Consider the following 22,932-nt stretch of genomic DNA (forward strand, 5'->3'; position numbering starts at 1 on the left):
ACGAAGTTTTGCATAATTCTGAAAGTGATTCCTGCATATACACAGATATGTTTGGAAAATTAAAAATCAATGAGAAATATTAATTCTAAGCACTTCATACTAGTATAAATGTGTTAACATACACATATCCACAGATATAATTACATCGGTATATCTGAATATGGATTTAGTAGCGGTCTATTTGTTTCGAGTTTCCCCACTCAACGACTCTAGTTTGCTCTCACAATGGACACCTATTCGATGGCGGAGTCAATGGCGGATCTAGGATTTTTTTTACATGGGTGGGCTAAATTTTTTTTATAGACACCTATATGATTAGGACTACAGTCGGGTCCTCCACCAAAACACCCACAAGCTCAAGCTGGTCAAACCACCCATTCAACATTGGCTCATAACATCTTCACAACATAAAACCACCATCAATGCGTAAATAGAGAAACGCATGGAAAAAGAAGAAGAGAGAAACAGAGACTTAATAAAACAAAAGAGAAACAAATAGAGAAGACAAAAGGAAAGCAAGAGAAAAGAAAAATGGCGGAGCGAAAGAAGAAGAACAAGAAAAGATAGATAGAGAAGAAAGAAAAAGAAGAGAGAAAGGAGAGAGAAAAGAAAGAAGAAAAGGGGCGAAGGGATTAAAGAAGAAAGAGAAAGAAAATAAGAAAAAGGAAAGAGAAAATGAAGAGACAGAGAGAAACTTTGGGCTAAAATTTGATTTATCTAAATTTGGCTTACAAATTAAGCCTACTCTAAAAAATAGGACTGGGCTAGAGCCCACTACAACCCTAAGGCTATTTCGAACCCATGAGGCCAAACCCAAAAAATTCCAAATTATAGCCTAATATCTCTCCCAACCCAATAAAAGTAAGAGGCCAAAATAGGAGAAAACCCAAACTTGGGACCAAATACTAGTCCAGCTATTGCCTGATTTTTTTTTTTTGTGTGGAGCACACACAGCCAAGATGTAGCCCATGTGCAACGATGAAAGAATGGGGCCCACACTGTTGTGTTGTAGAATATGTCACGCTAGGTGTCGAGCGCTGGTTCACAGTAGTTTCTTTTTTTCCTTTTGAAAAAAAATTCCAATAGTAATCCAAATCAACGATCCATATTAAATTGAAGGTATTTTAATGGTAAAAAAAAAAAAAAAAGATCCAATGGTTGAAATTTAAATCCACCAGCTAAAATAATATTTTAAATTAATTTAAATCATATCCAACTCCAAAACTCACTCCAAACTCTATAAATACCCACTTATTTCTCAAATAAAATTATATTTATGGAATTTCAATTTTTTAAGGTCAAATTGTTCAAAATATTAAATTATGAAGTTATTTAAAAAGATTAAATGAAGAAAAGTTATCCATGCAAAAAATTTAGACTTAAACCATTATTAAACAATTTAATAAAGTTGCGGACTTAAACTTTGAGTCTAAAGGGGTTGGGGAAAAAAACGGTTTGAGTCTGGGCAAAACCCAAATAGTTATATTTTGGAGGGGGGAAATTCTATATGAACCCCATTATTTGCTCTTTGCACCCCATAATCTCTTTACACCCCACTGAATTTTAATAAAATTTCAAATTACTCAATATACCTCATTTTTCTTCCTAAATTGCCCTCATGAACCCCATTCCCTAACTTACTGTGTAAACCACATCTCATGTCATACACCACCCATCGAAAACCCTTTTCCCTTTCAGACACACCCCATCTGATATCAAACCCCACCTCATTCCATATCAAGCCCTACCTCATTGAAAATTCCCTCATCTTGCAGACACACCCCATCGCACGCCCTATCCTTTTGAAATAGAGCCATCGCACAACCTATCTTTGCAATCCCCATCGCATAACCCATCTCTGCAAACCCGAACCCATCGTACAACCCATCTCTGAAACAGAGTCATCACACCCCATAAACAACCCCAAACGCCTCATCTCATGGCAAACCACCATCGTCTCAGCCATCGCAAACATCCATCACCAATATGTCAAGTTTTCACAAATACTTCGAAGAGCCAAGATTTGATTTCAATTTTGATTTCTATATTTATGTTTCTAAGTGTTGATTAAGTCTAGGTTTGATTTCACTTTTGAAAAGCCAAAGTCTGATTTTAATTATTGATTTCAACTTTGTGGGTGTATGGTTCGAACCCGGTTTTACGAAACTAGATTTTCGTTTCGGTGGATTACCACCGAAATGGTTACATTGCTTCAGTGGTAGTCCACCAAATTTGAATCTAAAGTTAATTTTACTTTCGGTGGGTTACCACTGAAATCGTTACCTTGTTTCGGTGGTAGTCTACCTAATTTGTTTCCATGTTTCAAGAGACACCCATCGAATGTATTTTCATTTTTCAGTGGTACTCCACCGAATATGTTTTCTTTTTTCAGTGATAGTCCACTGAATTTGTTTACGTTTTTCAATGATCATTTACCTAATACGTTACTGAGTGTGTACTTAATATTGTTTGTTTTTAGATATGAAGAAGACTCGCAAAGGTACTAGTGAGGCTTCATCATCTCGACCTAATAGAGCACATGCATAGTGTTGTTGTCCCTAATCATGACCTTGATTATTTAGAGGTCCAGCCTTGTGCACTTCGTTGGATTCCACGTCGAGACAATGACACAACATCGGTAGACATGCAAAAGTATAGACAGCGGCTTGACGCTTTGAATGTTGATCAAGTATGTTTCTCTCACATATCATCCAACTTTGTTGTGTTTTGTATTTTTTATATATTTTTTGGTTCGGTAATATATATTCCAGTAGTTCATGCTATATTGTATATCATATTTCAGGTTATATTAGAACCTTACAAGTTTGAAAGGGAATACAACCCATTTCCAGATGTTGCATTCTACTCAGGGATGCTCAAATGTTGTGATGTTGCATTCTACTAAGGCAGTGAATTCAAATTCGTTACAGAAGCGTGACGAGTGTATGTTGTCCTTTACTAGGCCGCTCGTGGCATTAGGGGAAACAGTTGCATTGCGTACACGACCTTCCCAAGTTTATCAAGCAGTTGAGCCTTGCAATAGATTTTAGAGGGTACAAAAATACGGTCTACCATGACATATCAACATCGTCATGGGTTAATTGACTTCCTAGCATGCGTTTATTAGAACTCATGGAACTTTTGTTGTTTTTATTAATTATGAAGTTTGTATTAGAACTCATGGAACTGTTGTTATTTTGATTAGTTATGAAGTTTGTCCCACTAAAAAAAGTGAATATAAGAAAATAAATAGAATTATTATATCTATAATCTCAATTTTGTAGTGGGTGCATTTTCGTCAGTCATTAGGATGACCGAATCTGTAGTAGCTGCATTCTCCACTCCCGGAAGTTGTTGAAACACATCCACATGCGCTTGGTACCTCGAGTACAAATGTGTTACATTGCATATGTCACTTTGTTCACGCTACATTCTAGAAACTAGTGGAATAGGATGATCTGGAGACAAATGAACCTACAAAATAATTATCGAATAAGTTGTGAATTGATCACTATAGTCCATTACACATTCTATTTCCACATTGTTGCCTTCAGTATGGGCGTCAACTTGTTTTTGTCCTTCAATGGGAGTAAGATTAAAATAGCTTGCATTAAATTTTTGGTCGGCAATAAGTTACTTAAAAAATAAATAAATTTCAATTTGATGCCACTGAAACGTAGGTAAAAGTTCGGTAGTGAACCATTGAACTACGTTCCATGTTATGGTGGATCTCCACCGAATATTAACTTCATGACCTGTCAAACACAACCGAAATAGGTGCAACATTTCGGTGGCATCCCATCGAATTTACCTATGTCGTTCGGTATTGATGTGCTGAACGCAACCAGTGACCATAATGAAATACTAAACTTGCAAAACGCCAAAAAATAAACTCATACCTCATTTGAAGCCTCTCTAACTTGAATCTCACCCTTCATGAATAAATACAAGATATTTTTTCACCAATATAAATGTATAAATCTAGTGTTTATGGTTTAGGAACATGATGGTTTGAGAAAAAAGTCAAACTAGAATTGCATGAACATATGTGGGGTGTAGTGAGCAATTTTAATTTTTAATTTTAATTTTTTTGTCCTTAACAGTAATTATGTACAAGGGTAAAATAGGTTATTCATGTTTCAAATTAGTATGGGGTGTAAAGAGCAAATAATGGGGTGCCAATAAAATCTCTCTTTGGGTTTAAGTCCAAATGGGTTGGAGAAGGCCTAAAGTAAGTCCGCCCTTGGGCGGAGTATAATATACAAATAAATATGAATTAGCATTACTTAGTCTTTAATTAATAATTTATTTAAAGTCCGGGCAAAAAGAAACGTGGTCAGTGTATATATCTTTGTCATGAATGCCCATTTTAAACACAATGCTTGGTCAAAAATATATTTTTTCTTTTGCAACACCTTCATGCTGAAATTTACAAACATAAGAGTACACAATGTTATGAAATGTGAGGCATGGAAAGAAAATTATACATTACATAATTATTAGAACACAAATTAAAAGGTATAATTAAGCTTCAATCAGACTGACTTCCACAATGGGCTTCCTAAAGCACCTCCTTAGACAAATTTTAGGGAGGAATCGTAAAAATGCAACTCCAACCATGCTCCCTATCCATCTCCTAAAATAGAGAGTCCTCTAGGAGCTCCTAAATCTGAGGAGAGAGAAAGGACTCCTAGTGGCTTCTTATAATTTAATGATGCGCTATTTAATGAGTATTTCAAAACCTTTATTTAATGCTAACTATTTTTTTATATTTTTTTAACAGAGATGGATCAATTCAAAAAAGAGTTATAGCATTTATGACTCTCCAAATTAGGGAGTATGGTTGGAGTTGAAATTTTTTAGAGAGCTCCTAAAATAGCTTTCTTATATTTTTAGCTAAGAAATAGAGAGCATTATTGTGGATGCTCTAAGAAGATGAAGCTGAACCAAATATGAACCCTGCAGGGAAACTATTTCTATTGAGGAAAGCAGTGCCATAATGACTAGCTTTCGTATTTTTCAATGCAAAGCCAATTAGAAGCACCACAAAAGAACACTAATTGGTTTTCCATAAATGGGTTTTTTGGGTGATTTTGATAGGTAGGCTCTGCCCCTGGCCTAGCGTTTATATAGAGGAACTACACATGATAAAAATTAATAAAAAATTAAAGAAATAAATGGGTAATATTCAATTAAGAGAGATAGATGAATACAAAATAACAATAAGAAAAGACTATATTAGGTTGTGCTTAGCTAATTGTTTTTAGCTTTTTTTAACAAACTTGTAATCTTGTATGTAATCACACAAGCTCAAAGAATTTTGGGTAGTTTAAGTCTGCATTCAAGATGATTACAGAAGTTAAATTCAAACTTGTCATGACTCAAATGGAATCAAGATCCATGAAGATAAATATCATACATTGCATTGCATGCATTATAGTGTTGTCCTATATGATTAGCCAAATATGCATATCTAGTCATCATTAGTTGTCATGTGTGTAATTCCTCTTAGCTCATATTTAGAAATTAGGACTTGGGTATTTGCTAAAAAATTGAAGTACATTGAAGAGTTTATGAGGCTACAAAACCAAGATAATTTGTGCATTCATTTACAATGGGCATCATTAGGAAAACGAACATCATCACAATACTTTGTCTAGATGACTAGTCATATAGGCCAAACATTTCCAACACAAGATTTTTAATAAAGGCACGATTATAATTCAAATCCTTGGCTGCCAAGTGTCCTTTTCACTGCCTAATTTTACCAAAAAGGCTGGGGCTGGTCTAGACTCACCAACTCTCTCATTTTACATTTTTCATATAGGGTTTTAGGGAGAGAGAGAGAGAGAGAGTGTGTGTGTGTGTGTGTGTGTGTGTGTGTGTGTGTGTGTGTGCGCGTAAATTAGGTTTTGCCTTTTGGGAAAAGAGTTCATGGTTTCTTGAATTCCTTTTGGGCTTTCATTGAAATTTAATTTCCCAAACTTTTGCTTAGTGATACAAAGTTTTCATCTCTCATTACTTTCATTTTCACAATTTTGGAAAACTTGGTTTTCTCTTTGGTTTGTATGAGAGTGTTCATGGCATAGAAATGAGTTTTCAAGATTTCATTTTGAAAGCTACTTCTTTTTCAGAATATTTGACCGTAGCTTTGCACATCAAAGTTTTAATCTCTCATCTTTTTCATTTACACAATTTTGGAAAACTTTTTTTCTCTTTAGTTTGTCTGAGATTGTTCATGGCTTTTGAAATGAGGTTTTCAAATCGGATTCTATCTTTGAAACCAAATTCACCTATTCAGAATTTTTGAGGGTAAAACTTCTACTTTGCATTCTCTACTTGGTGAGGTCTGAATTTTCATTATGAGATTTTGAAAATTATTCTTTGAAATCTACTGTGTTTTTTATAATCTGCATCTGGATTTATTTATGACTATTCATCTTCTTCAGTATGCATCTAAGTTCATTATGACAAGTCATCTTTTTAGTCTAGATCAGATTCTTGGTTGATTTCTTTAGGAGGATGGTTTCTTGAAGGAATTGACCCATTTTCATCTTAGAATCTATATTTCATGGTTATGTTCGATCCAGAGTTGCGTTGCGGTGCCATGGGGTGAAGAAATTATGGATTAGCTACCATTTCCATGAAGAACAAGCTACTAGCTCAACTAAGTTTGGAGAAGAAGGTTGCACATTAAGGTAGTGTTTTTTTCCTAAATAGACATAGGATTGTTTGAGCTCGTGATTTTTTTCTGTAAGAATCTTCTTGACTTAGTGGATTCCCTAGTTGGAAGATGACTCCCAGTTTTTTCAATGGTGGGTCTCTAAGTGAACAATTTTCTGGTGTTTAGTTGTGTATGTTTGACTAGTCATACTGTGTTTGATATACTTTTGATTTATCAATGACTGTTCACACATTGTGCACCTTGGTTGTTGCTAGTATAGGGGATACCTAGATTGACGGGTCATTCTAAGTACTTTGGTTGTCACTTAGTCATTTTCTAGGTTTGCAGGGTCTTGAGAATTGATTGATGAATGGATGTGTATTTTGCTTGTTATTAGGTTTCATGACTAGTTGTTGACTGGTCATATTTCTGCTAGGTTTATTTGATCATTGTCATTGTCGGATTTGTTTGATTAGGGGATTTGAATATGTGTATCTAGTGTCTATTCATAGGTCTTTGACTAGTCAACTAGTCATATTGTTACTAGGAACAATTAGTCATTGTTGTCTTACATCTATCTATTTGGGTTTTAATTAACCCCATTCACCTAAGTACCAATTTTATACTAGTCTTTTGACACGAGACTTATATAAGCAATGTCTTTTTATACTTATATAAATAAATGTCAAGTAACCTAAGAAGTCGAGATATATATGTACGCCCTACATGCAACAGTTATATTATTTCACATTGATAGCCATCCCTCTCTAGTGTTTACTCAACACCTTGCTCACGTGAGACGTCCATTGCTTCTAACAAGTTACAATTCTTATTTGGTGACTTTGGAGTAGGCTGTATCATTATATCAGCCATATGTGGATAACTTGATTCTTTTACCATGTTAGAACGTGAGTATCTAACCCAAAACTAATTAGTAATGTGAAAAGAACCAAAATATTTTAAGTTTTTTATATTAAATTTCCATATGCAATGTGAGATACTCTTAACATGCCTTTAATGTGTGCATTCTTTGCCCCTAAGGTGTGGACAATTCTTATGGGATCGTTGCACTTACCACATGGATAACTTGAATCTAATACCATGTTAGAATGCGAGCATCCAACCCAAAATTATTAATTGGCAGTGAATGAAGAGGTGCAAGATATTTTAAACTCTTTATGTTAGCTAGACTTCCATCTCTAGATCATCTCCAACCCAAGGGGTGGAAACTCAAATTTTGAGTTTTGAGTCTAAAAATCTTCTCCAACCCATGTATTTTGGGGGGTGGAAATTTGAGAAATCTCAAATTTGGGGTGGAATTCCAGTCTCATTATTGCCTGGACTCATATTTTTTGTGAGCCCAAAATCTACATTTTTTTTTTCTTGGCTGGAAGCCCACGTGCTGACCAACATTGCTGGGCCGCTGACATTTCTGTTGGGCATGCAAATAAAGCTGGCGCACATTTCAATCTTGTTGGCCAACGGCTATATTTTCAAAACAAATATGATTTGTTGTTTTTTTTTTTTTAAAGTGAAATTCTATTATGTTTTGGAATTTTAATTTTTTTAGGTTAAAATGTTTAGAAATTTAAATCACGAGTGTTGAAATAAAAATAATGTGAAGAAAACAAATTTAAGGGTTAATCATTCTTAAACAATTTAATAAAGTTGCGGACTCAAATTATGAGTTTGCAAGGTTGGAGAAAAAAAAAATTGAGTCTTGAAAATGCATGAATAGTTGTATTTTGGAGGGTGAAAATTTGAGTTTAGCCCCAACATGGTTGGAGATGGCCTAATGTGAGGCAATTGACAAAAAAGATATGTGGGACAAAAGTCCGAACCTAAATATTTACATACATATAAGTTCATCCAATTGATTATGTATACATTCATAAGGAACGATCTGGGTGCAACCCATAGACAATTAATGTGTTATATCTTACAACTAGAATTTATTTTTGTTGATGTGCACAAATAACATTCGCATTATTGAAGTAATACAAATATGGAATGAGTTATCATCTGTTACGTACAATAACTATAATTTGATTTGTTCAATATTTTTTTAGGAAACTTTTGAACCAATGTGCTGAAACTTTCGGGTATCTTTTCTGTCCGTCATTGTAATCCACATAGTTGATACCAAACCGAACAGTGTATCCAGAACTCCACTCAAAGTTGTCTAGTAATGACCATGCAAAATATCCCTTCACATTGACACCATCCCTACACAAAAGGATAGGAAATTTCAAATGCACTTAATTCAATGTAATGATTAATTAACTTAAATGTAAGAAGGGTAGAACATATAATTAACACATTATTTGTTGTTAAGAACTTACTTGATTGCTCTTTGAAGGTACGAGAGGTGATTGTAGTAGTAGTCCACTCTCTGGGTATCATTAAGGGCTTCCTCAAGTGATAATTTGGGATCATTATACTCATCAATGCCTACAAGGTGAAATGTGGTATCATTTAGTTTTACATGAACACTTTAGAGCATTTAATTGTATTTTACAACTATACATGTGAAACATGGATGAAGAAATTACTGAAGGCTTAAAAATGATTACCATTCTCAGTAACATAAATTAGTGGATCATCATACTTTTTCTTTGTATATAGTAAAAGATCTTGAATTCCTCTTGGATAAACATGTAGCCAGTCTGAAGCAGCCTGCAACTCGATTTGAAGATAATTGAGATTTTCATGAGTTAAATTTTTATGTGGAAAACAACTAATCATCGAAATGCTAGTAGCTTAAGCTACTAATTTGAGAAGTACCTTTGGACCAATTAGGACTCCGTTACGCTCAACTGCCACAATATATATGAATATCAAAATCTAATTAATATAAGAAACTTACATTGCTCAAAATGTTTAATTTTTCAATTTGTACTCACATGTTTGATTAGCACGAGCATCTGTCAAGTAGCTTGCGTTTACAGAATTATGTTGGGGTGCATAGGTTGCATAGTAAGCAGTGTAGTAATTTAATCCAAGAAAATCAAATGACCCCATTACCGCCTTGGATTGTTCTTTTGTAAACTTTGGTAATCTGTTTCCAACAAGAGATCGCATGCTGTGAGGATAGTCACCACTTGTCAATGGCTCCATAAACCTAGAAATTAAGACATGGAAATTCTGAACATGAACTTAAGATTACTTAAAGTATTTTTAGCCAAAAAGTGTTATATCCAGTAACTGAGTTTATATACTTGCCATCCAAACATAAAATCCAAAGATCGTAATGCAGCATTTTTATTGTGCTTTGCCTTAGAAATCGGCACAAACCAATGTGACACTAGTGTTATCCCTATCACGCCTTTTTGAGATGCCTGCACATTTTTAACATTGATTTGGTTTATTAGACCACGCAAAAGGTACTATATTTTTTTTAATCCCATTGTACAACTTAATATTAGTGAATTAAACACGTTTAATCTCAATTAGGACTGAATCTTGTCACAAAAAAATAAAAATAAATAAATATGAGTTAAAGAGGACCTGATATTTATCTTTGTACACTTTTACAGCAGCTGCATGAGAAAGTAAGGAGTGGTGTGCCACCAAATATGGTTCAATAGCCGAATCTCCGCCAGTGCAATTTAAGTTCTGCCAATCAGAACATCGTCCTGGTGCCAAACCGGCTTCTGCATAACCACCATTACTATAGGTCCATGGCTCATTTAATGTGATCCAGTGCTTTACCCGATCTCCGAATTCCTTATAACAAAGTTCTGCATAGTCTTGAAAATGATTGCTGTAGGAAAAATTAAAAATCAATATTGCATGTGGATTTGAATTTCATACATCATAGTAGTGTACATTGAACTTGATGGTTGTTCACTTACATAATATGAGGGCTTAAGAAACCACCATATTCGTCTTCTAAGACTTGGGGAAGATCCCAATGAAAGAGTGTCACAAATGGCTTTAAACCTGTATACATACATGATCAATATAAAAGCAAATTAAGGTTTTGATCAAATGTGTCTTATGAGTGCACATAACTCTTGATTATATATTTTCTGTAATTAGGGTGAGATGATATACGAGATTGGGCAGTTGTATTACCATTGCGTAGGAGTTCATTGATGAGATTGTTGTAGTATTTGATTCCTTCTTTGTTAACACCCCCAGTTAGTTTTCCATCTAATAATTAGAACAAAACAAGCAAATAAGGAAAACTTGTCTACAATAGAAATTGAAGTAAAACAGGTTAAACTATTTATTGGTTTCACAATAGAGCCACATTACTTCAACCAAAACATAAGGAGAGTAGTGTATTGTAGAAAGCAACAAAATTTGAGAATTGGTCCCAAATTTGCAACCAAATATGAATCAGCTTACTTGGTAACACTCTGGACCATGAGATAGAGAACCTATAAGCATCCAATCCCATATTCTTCATAATCCCCACATCTTCCTATATATAATAACACAAGATATTTTAAGAAAGATGTTAAAAGTTATGGATCTCATATTTTCAATGTCATGTGTTTTCTTAAGTCCCAAAAATTTAGTCTCCCTCAGGTCTAGAAGATAAAGTTCGTGTGTTCTTTGAACACCTTATAGCGGTGATATTCATCATTCGCCACATCTCCATTGCTGCCATCCTTTATTTTTTCTGCAAATATAACCACAGAAAGTTTTAATTATAGATCGCCAAATATAGATATTTGTGTTTGTGTTATGGGAAAAAGAAAAGTAAGAGGCTTCATTCTAACTGAGCCGAGTAAGAAGTGCTATTAGAATCGGTCAAAGAAAATTTTAGATCCTAGACTTGGTGTAGTGGACTTAATAAAACTGTGGCTGGATTCAATTCGCACACCAAATCACACTGAGATGAAACTCCATACATTCTGCCTCTTTAGCTAGTCATATAAAATAAATATGTTTTTATAAGTAAGTCCATTTTATCATGATATATTATATAAAAATTTATATAGAGTTTATTTGGAGAGAAAAATCCAAAATTAGCAACTTATCATTTTCTAATTAAAAAATATATATCATGTTAGAATAAACCTATTTGTGAAAAGCCCTAAAATAAAATTGAAAGAAGAATGCAGCCCGCCAGAATATCTTAATGATACAAACACTCATTTTCACAATACCATTTAATTAAAAAATGATAACGGAATAAAAAGACATTATTAGACGATTTTGGATGAAGGATAATACAAATCACATTCCAATTTTTTATAAGCAAAAAAATATTTATTTGATACATAAGTATTAGAAGATTGGTGCACCTTGACTTGGGGTGCTGAAAACTATTTTTAGGGAATTTTTTATATAATATAATGAATAACAAAAGAAAAGACAAACAGATTTAAGAACAAATATTTTAAAGAGGGTACGATTATTAATTTTTAATATAATTTCCACTTGGTTTCTGGTTTCATTCACATATATTCCCCTCTGATACCTATTAATTAGTTTTTTCCCCCTACTATAATTTTTTATTATAGCCGGGAAAGACCGGTATTATGAAGGTCTTGAAACTAATTAACAAATTAATACTCTACTTAATTGCATTCTATCGTAATGAAGGTCTTAACTGTAAGTCAAAAATACGTAATTTCCATGAAGTAAGGCCTGACTTTGGCTTGTTTATATATTGGAAAACGTATATTTAATTAATTATATGTAGTCTCTGAAAAGGTTATGTTGACTTAATTATGAAAGCAAAAAGGCAAAAAGCAAAAAGGCCGCAGTTGAATCCATAAACTGAAGTTTAATAGAAACCAATAGAGGGAAAGCATTACCAGATTTAAAAAGAAAACGTGAATTTTTTTTTTAATATATAATTTATTTTAAAGAAAGCGATGCATAAGAAAACGTTAATTAAAAAAGAAAGAACGAATTAGCTAGTTATTATTTGATTAAACATGCACCTGGATATTTGTGGGTGAAGGTGTCCCATATGCTTGGTCCTCTCCCATCTTCTTTTGCAGCACCTTCATACTGAAATTAATCCACACATAATGATGATGTCAGTGTTCATGCATGGATGCTTAACTAGTTTAACATTGAAATAAAGACCCAGAAGCACTAACCTGATAAGATGCAGAAGCTGTGCCAAATATGAAACCAGCTGGAAAACTGCTTCTGTTGAGGAAAGCAGTGTCATAGTGACTTTGTACAAAAGCATCTTTACTACTTGTCAATGCAAAGCCAGTTAGAAGCAGCACACCTAACACTAAAGACCCAAATTGCATTGCCATAACTGGGAGTTTTGGTGATTTAGATAGTTTGGCTCTGCCTGGCATGGCGTTTATATATAGAGGATGAAAAATTAACGGACAATAAACAATTATAAATAAATGGGTATTTTTCAATTAGGTGATATGGACGAATACATATAATAGTCCAACAAGACTATTCTTCCGATATCCGATAAACCAACATCTGATAAAATAAGACTAGTCTTCGGATAAGACAGCTTTAGTAAATAAATAATTCATGAAGTATAAGGTGAAGACACGCCATACATACAATGGTCAATTAATCCTTTGTGATTAATCATACTTCATCATTTATATAGAGACATAGAGGTAATAATTTTATGTTGAAGTTTTGCTAGTACGGATGGCAAAAATCCCTACCGGGCCGGGTTCCCCCCCCATTTGGGAGAAGATTACAGGGAAAAATCGTGGTGGGTACGGGGATTCATGAATTTTAAATATCCTCAATTGTGAACTGGCTGAAGATGATATTGTTATCCTCATTTCCGAACCTGGCCCGATTAGTGATATGTTTATTTTGACTTAATAAATATATAACATGCAAAAAATTACATCATATTGAGTTGAATTTTGTGTTGAGATGATTTTGGTGTTGATAATATGATTTTATTAGTTTTTATTAGATTTAACTTCGCTGGCCCAGAGTCAACCCTTTGAGACAAAGGTGTGACCTAGACGCCACTCCACGTAAGAAGGTATTTTCCGATGACACTTTGTCACCTTTCCATACAAAGGTTAATGTTTGTCGGGACAAGCTACCTGTCCCGACACATTCTATTTGTCGTGAGATCTTTAGTCGGGAAAGATAATGTTTTTGTAGTGACTTCTCTATTTCATCATGATATTGGTTCTCAAAAAAATGTAATCATGAAAACATTTTATACCGGAGAAAGAGAAACTTTAATTTTTGATATGAGACGTGTTCATCTTTAAACAACACATATGTGATGCCAATGTTCGATATTAATTGGGACCATTTTCCTTCTTTAATTATGTCGTAGAGTAGGTTTCAAGTACTCATCCAATTGGGAATGTGGATGACATAGTGTCTCGCATTTGCAACTAGCATGTACTGCAGGGATATGGGTAAAATTAAATTAGTTTAGGGATACCAATTAATTATACAAAAACGTGCGAGCGAGAGGGGCTGAAAGTCCATTTGTGAGGCCATGAAAACCAAAAGGTACACATAATTGATCTCATCTTGATTTGAAATGGTCTTGAGCTCCTTGAATTTTCAAAGAAATTAACCCCCAAAAAAAAAAAATGCTTTGAGAATTTTCTGAAGATTCACCAAAAATAAATAAAATTCATCACTGCATGTGTTTATCTTATATTTGTTGTGGAAGGCATGTGTTTATCTTATATTTGTTGTGGAAGGCGTATGATTTTATCCTTTTTGGCGCTAGATATTATCGGATAGGCTTTCCACGGTAGCTATAAGACTTGTTCAATCAAATATTAGATGAAATTGGACCTAGGTGGAAGGCGTAAATAAACTCTTCCAACAAACTAATTAGACACTGACAAAACTCTAAATGAACCTATTCTAAGATATAACTAGTCAACTACTAGTCATGAACACACAATCAACTACACTTCTCAAATACAGGCAAAACAATTAATTAACCATGAAAATGAATAAGAGAGTTGGGTGACACCCTAAGCACTCAGGGATCCTTCACTATAGGTTTCTTCAGTGCTAGCAACAACTATAGTGAAATGTGTGTGAATATACATTGAGGAAATCCAAGAGCGATAGAAATAGCAATCAAGTAGAGTAACACATAGAGCTGTTCACCCAAAAACCCACCTCTGAAAAAACTGAAAATCATCATCCGGCAAGGATCCTAGATCCATTAAGGAGCAGTTATACCTTCCTAAGCATTCCCCGAGTCAGAATGCTTGCAACTAGTCTATTATGAAAGTGACATCTTTCCAAACAAAAAGTGTTTAATTTGGGTGCAATGATCTTTTTTTCCCATTGAAAGTATTGATATTGACAACACATATAATGACAATGTTCGATATTGGACCTTTGGTCCTTCGGACCGAGTAATTGGGAATGTGGATGACACTGTGTCTCGCATTTGCAACTACCAGTTACCAAGTAATAATGAAAAAACGTGCGAGGGAGTGGATGACATAAAATTGATCTCATCTTCATTTGAAATGGTCTTGATGAGCTCCTTGAATTTTCAAAGAAATTAACAACAACAACAACAACAACAAAAAGCTTTGAGAATTTTCTGTAGATTGACCAAAAAAATAAAATTCATCACTACATGTTTATCTTGTATTTGTTGTGGAAGGCATATGATTACTAGCGTCAGACCAATTTTTGAAAATTTTGGTGCGGTCACCCTTCTAGAACAATTATTGTAGGAAACAGAAAAAAAAAATATATTCTTGAAAACAACTGGGTAATAAGGGAGATTCACTATTATACTCAATATAAGAGCCCAAATTATATAAAAAATAGACTTTAGAAATATACCCAAAGCCCATTTACAACATAACAAAGAGGCTTCTAATTTCTTATAAATTACAAAATTGCCATCGATTTCTTAAAACAAGCCAACCCTAAAACCTCATAAAAAAATCGTAAAACACTCAATAGAGCATCAAAGTAATTTAATAATAAAAATTAAATTCACTAGGGCAAGCTGCCATTTTTGGGGTTTTTGTTGTTGTTTGTTTTTAAAAATTAAATGGTGTAGGGTTGATCTATATCATTTGTTCTAAGAATAGATATATGACTAAATATCTCAATTAAAAATGTTTGTGCCAGCAGATAAGCTTTGTATCTACGTAGTTTGGATTTGAGATCTAGTGTCTCTTCATATAAAATCACCACTAGATTTTGAAAATTCGAAACTTTGAATTTTCATAGCCTCAAATTTAAAAGCTTCCTCAACTCAGACAAAAGAAAAAAATAAATTAAAATATAACCGTGCCACGTCATGATGCTAGGAAATATGATAAACAATAAAAAAAGAGTAAGATATATTAAGATTAAAAATTGTCCCAGTCAAGTTTTTCTCGAAGCTAGAGATTATTATAAGATCATTAAGGAGGTGTTTGATTTGCAAGAAAATGCGTTTCTTTCTCATACTTGGTAAGTTCAAGATTGGAACAATTTCATGCCCTCTAGAAAAATAAAGGGGAAAAAAAAACCTTCTATCAAGTTTGGGTTTCCTTTGATTTTCCTCGCAATAATGAATTGAAATTTTTTTAATACCATCTTCCCCCCTTAACAATTAAAAATGCCATGGGAAATCTAACCAAGCATGATTTAGGGTGTAATTGGAAAACAAATAAAAAATGCTATGGATAATTAAAAATAAATTTTTTGTTTTTAATTCCTACACAAACTAAATATGGATAATGAAATAAAATGATAGTTTCTAGTTACTTTCCTTGCATTATTACCGAATATGAGAAAGAGAAATGAAAATTGATTTAAACATGAATCCTCTCTGTGATTCAAACACCTCCTAAGCATAAACACACAGCCAATAAAACAAATCAATTTAATTTTTATAATTTTAAGAGTAACTTGTGTGTCTAGTTGTTCTTAATTTTCCAGTTACGAGTTAAAAAATATACAATGGGACAAATAATCTTTGAATTTTCCTGACCTCAGTTGCACTGAGAATGTTTATAAAATCTGAATAAAATATATATATATATATATATATATATAATAAGACCTGTACATGTCCGTTTGAAGTTGACATCCTATATACCGACAAATAGAATCTTTTTTCGTTTTGAGATGGACAAACAAATTAAAACGTATTTAATTATTTGCTGTCTATGTTAATTTTTATTTACTATAACGATCCATTTGTCGTCATGTTTGTCTTGGTAGGCAGACTTGTATAGTCCACACACACGTTTTGCTGAGTAACGTGGTTCATGAGAGAGAGAGAGAGAGAGGAGGAGAATTGAAAACCAAGGCGAGGAAATCAAAGTTTTCAAGCCAAATATTATTGAATGATTTTGCTTCATCGGAAATAAGCTGCTTATACAGGGAACTTATGTTGGATAAAATTTATTATAATTTTGGGATTCAAATTTGCATAAACAAATTTGACATCCCTCACATTATTGTCCACAACAGCATCTGCATTATTGAAGGAAATACAAATATAGAACCAAGACCAACAATAACTCTAATCGGATTTCTTCACTTCTTGAGCCAACTTTTGAACCACAGTGCCGATTTTTTCGGGTACCTTTTTAGTCCATCCTTGAAATCAACAAAATAGAGACCGAATCGAACAGTGAATCCAGAATTCCATTCAAAGTTATCTAGTAATGACCACGCAAAGTATGCCTTCACGTTAGTACCGTTTCTGTAAACAAAGATCCAAAGACAAATAAAACCAAATGTGTTAATGTCAATAGAAGGATTCAATAACCCAAACATAGTCTTCATTAAATAACTTTTTAATAAAAAAAACTTACTTGATTGCTGCTTGAACATAACAGAGGTGGTCATGGTGGTAGTTAAGTCTAACAGTATCATTAAGGGATTGCTCAAGTGATAGTGTGGGATCATTCAACTCATCAACGCCTACAACATAATGTGCTTTAAGTAGTCTTAAGATGTGTTTTGAAACATTGATGATGTAATAAATAAAGGCTAAAAAATAATTACCGTTCTCCGTAATGTAAATGATTGGACTATCATACTTATTCTTTATGTAGAGTAAAAGATCGTAAATTCCTTCCGGATAAATATATAACCAGTCTGAACCAGCCTGCAGCCCCATTTGAAGATAAGTAAGATTTTTAGGAGTTACATTTGCATGTGAAAAATCTTAATTTCTATATTATGCTACTAAAACAATTAATTTGATATGTACCTGTGGACCAATTGGAACCCCATTAAGCTCCGCTGCCACAACAAATATATGAATATCATAATCTATTTTTTTAAGAAACTTAAATTGTTCCAGGTAATTACGTTTTACAATTTGTACTCACGAGATTGAGTAACGCGAGCATCTGTTAGGTAGCTCGCGTTTACAGAATTGTTGTGACCTGCATAGCTTGCGTAGTAAGTAGTATAATAATTTAGTCCAAGAAAATCAAATGACCCAGCTAGCAACTCGGATTGATTTTTCGTGAATCTTGGTAATCGAGAACCAACAAGAACTTGCATGCTGTGCGGATAGTGGCCACTTGTAATTGGGTCCATGAACCTACAAAAACATGGAAGTGCCAACCATTAACAAACCATTACACAAGTTATACTAGCTAGTAAATTTTATATTCATAAATAAGCATTTAAATACTTGAGTTGGTATATAAATTAATATTAATATACTTGCCATCCAAACATAAAATCCAAAGCTCGTGATTGCGCATTTGTATGGCGCTTTGCATTAGAAGTTGGCACAAACCAATGTGACACTAGTGTTATCCCTATCACGCCACGTTGAAATGCCTACATGGGAACATTAGCCTTTAGATGATTTAGAGCCAAAAATATAAGGTACAATCTTTGTATATCTCGATATACAAAGTATTAATTTCCTCAGTACCCAATATTCTAACCAAAAGGTAATAATTAACCGGACCTGATATGTAGTCCTGTACAAGTCTACAGCATTTGCATGAGCAAGGAGGAGGTTGTGTGTCACCAAATATGGTTCAGTAGCAGAATTTCCGCCAGTGCAGTTTAATTGCTGCCAATCAGAGCATCGTCCCGGTGCGAAGGTCCCGATTGCATAACCCATGTTACTATAGGCATATGGCTCATTCAATGTGATCCAATACTTTACTCGATCACCAAATCTCTCAAAACAAAGATTTGCATATTCCCTAAAATGCTCGCTGTATATACACATTTCAAAATGTATATGTTATGGTAATATTTATTTAATTAAATAATGAATATTATACAGATAATAGAATTTGTCACTTACACAATTCGAGAGCTTAAGAAACCACCGTATGCTTCTTCCAAAGCTTGTGGAAGATCCCAATGAAAGATGGTCACAAATGGCTGTAGACCTATATATGTGTATATTCATACACAATCGATAAAAGCTTAAATTGATTAAATCATATTTTACGAGGCATATCAATCATTGATCCTTTAAGGTGAGATGAATCACCTTTGTCTATGGTTTCATTGATGAGTTTGTTGTAATATTCAATTCCAGCCTCGTTCACGCCTCCACTTAGTGTTCCATCTAATAATTAGAAATAAAAGACAATAATAAAAAAAAACTCGATCTACCAGTAGAAATTAAAGTTAAAAAAATAGCCCTTGAAATTTGACTATGAAGATGGTTCAATTCTTTTAGTTAATTCTTTTCATAATGTTGGTTACATAGGACTGAAAAACTTACTTCGTAACACTCTGGACCACGAGATAGAGAACCTATAAGCATCCAATCCCGTATCATTCAGGATCCCTACATCTTCCTATACATAATAAAACACAAGATATATATCTATGAGAAGGAAAATAATAATTGAGGATCTCATGTTTGATCCCCTATGTTCTCTCAAGGCTCACAAATTATGTGATTTTGAAACCTTATAGCGGTGATATTGATCAACTGTGACATCCGCATTGCTCCCATCCTTAATTCTCTCTGCAATTAACCATAGAAAATTTTGACTATTTAGAAGGGGGAAATCATATCATGCACTCTATTATGCATCTACCAACTTGTTCACTATGGGCATCACCTCTATATTAAAAGCTTGCCATGTGTGGCTTGTCCATGGTAAATTATTATTATAATAAATACATGAAGTAATATTACGATACGAGAGAAAAATAATTTAAGAATTAAAATTGGTTTCCTTCGAGATTTACTCATTAGAACTTTCCATATACTTGTAATCCGTGCATCCAAATCATTAAGGCATCTGGTGTCCCATTGGTGTTCATCAGGAAGGGTTAAGCATCCTGGCCGAACCCGGTTTATGGATTTTGTATATGTTGTGTTTCCTTCATCTAAATTCTGAACCTAGCTAGCTAGATAGCTATATATATATATATATATATATCCACAGTGTTTCGGTCTTAATGATTTGGATGCCCCAAAGCCTCATACGAAAGCAGAAGGCATGCGATTTGGAGAAAGCAAACAGAAAAAAGAATGACGCCTGCAGATTGAGTTAGTTCAATTTTCATATTTTAACTCTAATGGATTGTTTGATGAGAGACATACCTGGATATTGGTGGGTGTAGTTATCCCATATGCTTGGTCCTCTACCATCTTCTTGGACAGCACCTTCATACTGAAACGTACACACAAATATACGTAAGAGTACGTACACAGTAAAGATGTCAAGATATTCATGCATGGATGCTAATTGTTCTGGCATTGAAAGAAAATTAATACAAACCGCGAAGTAAATGGTAATTAAGCTCTTTAAGAAACTGACCTGGTAAGATGCTGAAGCCGCGCCGAATATGAACCCTGTTTCGAAATTGGTCCTGTTGATAGTGTCACAAACAACTGGATCTGTTGCAGCTTCGCTACTTTGCAATGAAAAGCCAATTACTAGCACCAGACAGAAGAGCAAAGACCCTAATTGCATTGCCATAACTAATTAAGGGGCTTTTGGTGATCTATCTGGATAAGTTGGCTCTTCCTTGCATATTGCTTGTCCTTTATATAGAGGAAGCTATGCGTACTGCACCCGGGAATATATAATAAACTATTCAATAATGCATTTGTAAACACAACTAAAATTCAAAAGGGTGTGCTGATCGGGTCCTTCCAAATCTAAGAAATTCTTATGTGATGGTTATTAAGCCTCGTGATAAACAAGTAATATTAATTATTAAGATTCGTGATAAGATGCCTCTGCAATATATTTTTATTTTGTTAGATGTACGATAAAATGGTCATTTAAAACTAAATAAGTGACCTGAAGTAGACCCTCTTGTTAGTCCATAACATGTGTGGTACTCTTCCTCTCATGGAGTTTGTCTCATGAGGTTGTCCTACGAAAGTTTTAATGAGGACACTATATCGTGTCGCTCTTCGTATGCCTTTGGTGTGAGAATGTGAAGGTATAGAGTCCCACATTGGAAAGTTGAAAAACCTAGCAAGGACTTATAAGGAGTTGGGCTACTCCCCCCATTGCCACTTGGTTTTGGAAAAAAGGTAAAACGTTTGTCAACTAACCAAATTGCTAAAGATAATTTTCTTTTAGTAAGATCGTATGAGATATTGTTTTGTTGAAACACAGCCATCGAACCAGAATTGGGTCAATGAGGAGGGACAAAACTTTGTTATCAACAAAGGGAAAAGGGGCGCAGAATATGTGAAGATCCATTAGTTTGTGACGCAATAAAGTATTTGATCTCATCTTCATTTGAAGCAGTCGCGAGCTCCTTCATTTTTCAAAGAAAAGAAAATGGCTATCAGAATTGTCTCTGGAGTTGCAAACAAAAAGTCAAAACTCCATGCTTATCATGCATATTTATTTATTACTGTTTATGATAGAAGCCATAACTTTGAGCTAAACTTATACGCTAGCTATTTAGACTTGTTTAAGCAGCAGTATCCTCGATGTGAAATTTTTCACACAAGTCTTTTTGTTATCTAGCTAATATATTGAATTGAATCACTGCTATGCTATATAGAAATGCGTATCTAGCTAACAAGTTAAGAAATTCTGTATATTTACACATTAAGCATTGGCTGTAGCCTGTATGAAGGTGTAATGTTATACAAAAGATCTTGGATTCTTGGGTTTAATTGGGTCCAGTAAATCATCCCTCATTGGAACCTTGTAAAGACAAAGAAGAACCAATAACTCACTACTACCAACATTTATAATGTCCTCAACTTAATCACATGTATAGTCCGGCATGTGTGAGGTTTTATACGAAACGTCTCGATGTTATTAGTATAGTAGAACCAGTTATTATATTTGTATTTTATTTTTCCAAGTTCTTGATGTAGGAGTTTACATTCTTCAGCAGTTGATTATAGTATTCACTTATGTAGCTAAATCAGATGGTACGCAAAAATAAATTGATATATTATCTTTTAGGGAGTGGCTTGGAGACAATTCAAGTATAGCTTGCATCTCATGCGAAATTTTTTTAAATGATAAATTAGAAGAGTTAATTATAGTAAATTAAATATAAATCTCTTTCTCGAGAGCGATTCTTTTTCAGATAAGGACTGGGAGGGAATTGAAATAATCTAAATTAATCAGCAGCAATGGAAAAAAAAAAAATCTAAAATTACTCAGCACGATTAAAGGGACATGTTTCCAGTATCAAACAATATAAACAAAGAAGAGTCATTCCAACTAAAAAAAAAACTATTTTCCTCGTATTCCAACTATTAAAAAAACTATTTTCCAGACATCGCGCCATATGTGGACATTACAAAAATTTAATATATACAGATATATATATGCAGAAGCACCGTCGTATAATCCGCGGCTGTATTATACAGGACACAACTGTCGTCAATTCTCCATGTTCTGAAAATTATTATTAATTATCCTCGCTCTTCATTCATACAAAATTTAATAGAAGCATTTAATGTCTGAATTTGTTTTTTCTCTTGCTGTTTTCTCCTAATCCTTTGACTAGCTAACAAGATTAGAAATTATATATATTATCATACAAATAATAATAATAATTAAGCATTGGTTTGTGGAAACTAGATGTATGAAGATAACATGCCATGAGGAGCATGAGGAACATATATACAATTGCAAAATATATTTGATGAAATATTATTTAAAAAAACTAGGTTTGTACGTAGAGCCATGCACCCAAAAATGAATCATTCCGCTAAACTTGGCCTTTTCAAAAAGAGTTGACATGTTTATAAGTGTTTTGGTTCACGAAAGAGTCAGAAGTAGTCTGATGCTATGTTGTCAGATATGATTCAAATTAATGCTTAAAAAAGAAGGGGGGAGAGAGAGAGAGAGAGAGAGAGAGAGAGAGAGGCCATCTCAAAATTTTGAGATTTTGGTTCAATCCAAAATATTAAAGATAAAAGAGAT

At 33.8% G+C, this 22,932-nt stretch overlaps 2 protein-coding genes across 2 annotated transcripts; both read right to left on the reverse strand.

Moving 5' to 3' along the window:
• Positions 1–8,528: 8,528 nt before the first annotated feature.
• Positions 8,529–12,917, reverse strand: LOC103341813 (beta-glucosidase 12-like). The gene is made up of 13 exons (XM_089050239.1): positions 12,730–12,917; positions 12,568–12,637; positions 11,236–11,294; positions 11,018–11,093; positions 10,742–10,819; positions 10,519–10,606; positions 10,172–10,427; positions 9,887–10,002; positions 9,568–9,785; positions 9,449–9,480; positions 9,238–9,340; positions 9,007–9,115; positions 8,529–8,890 (listed from the first exon to the last, which is right to left on the reverse strand). The coding sequence occupies exons 1-13, from the start codon at positions 12,895–12,897 to the stop codon at positions 8,719–8,721; spliced, it is 1,545 nt and encodes a 514-aa protein (XP_088906365.1). The 5' UTR covers positions 12,898–12,917; the 3' UTR covers positions 8,529–8,718.
• A 3,968-nt stretch (positions 12,918–16,885) lies between these two features.
• On the reverse strand, positions 16,886–20,531 carry LOC103341810 (beta-glucosidase 12-like). The gene is made up of 13 exons (XM_008245366.2): positions 20,338–20,531; positions 20,121–20,190; positions 19,477–19,535; positions 19,287–19,362; positions 19,050–19,127; positions 18,858–18,945; positions 18,510–18,765; positions 18,261–18,376; positions 17,914–18,131; positions 17,793–17,824; positions 17,585–17,687; positions 17,392–17,500; positions 16,886–17,279 (listed from the first exon to the last, which is right to left on the reverse strand). Exons 1-13 carry the CDS (start codon positions 20,497–20,499, stop codon positions 17,111–17,113), a joined length of 1,536 nt encoding a protein of 511 aa, XP_008243588.2. The 5' UTR covers positions 20,500–20,531; the 3' UTR covers positions 16,886–17,110.
• Between the last annotated feature and the right edge of the window lie 2,401 nt (positions 20,532–22,932).

This window comes from Prunus mume, linkage group LG1 (assembly GCF_029339155.1).
Source record: "Prunus mume cultivar Tortuosa linkage group LG1, ASM2933915v1, whole genome shotgun sequence".
Lineage (NCBI taxonomy): Eukaryota > Viridiplantae > Streptophyta > Magnoliopsida > Rosales > Rosaceae > Prunus > Prunus mume.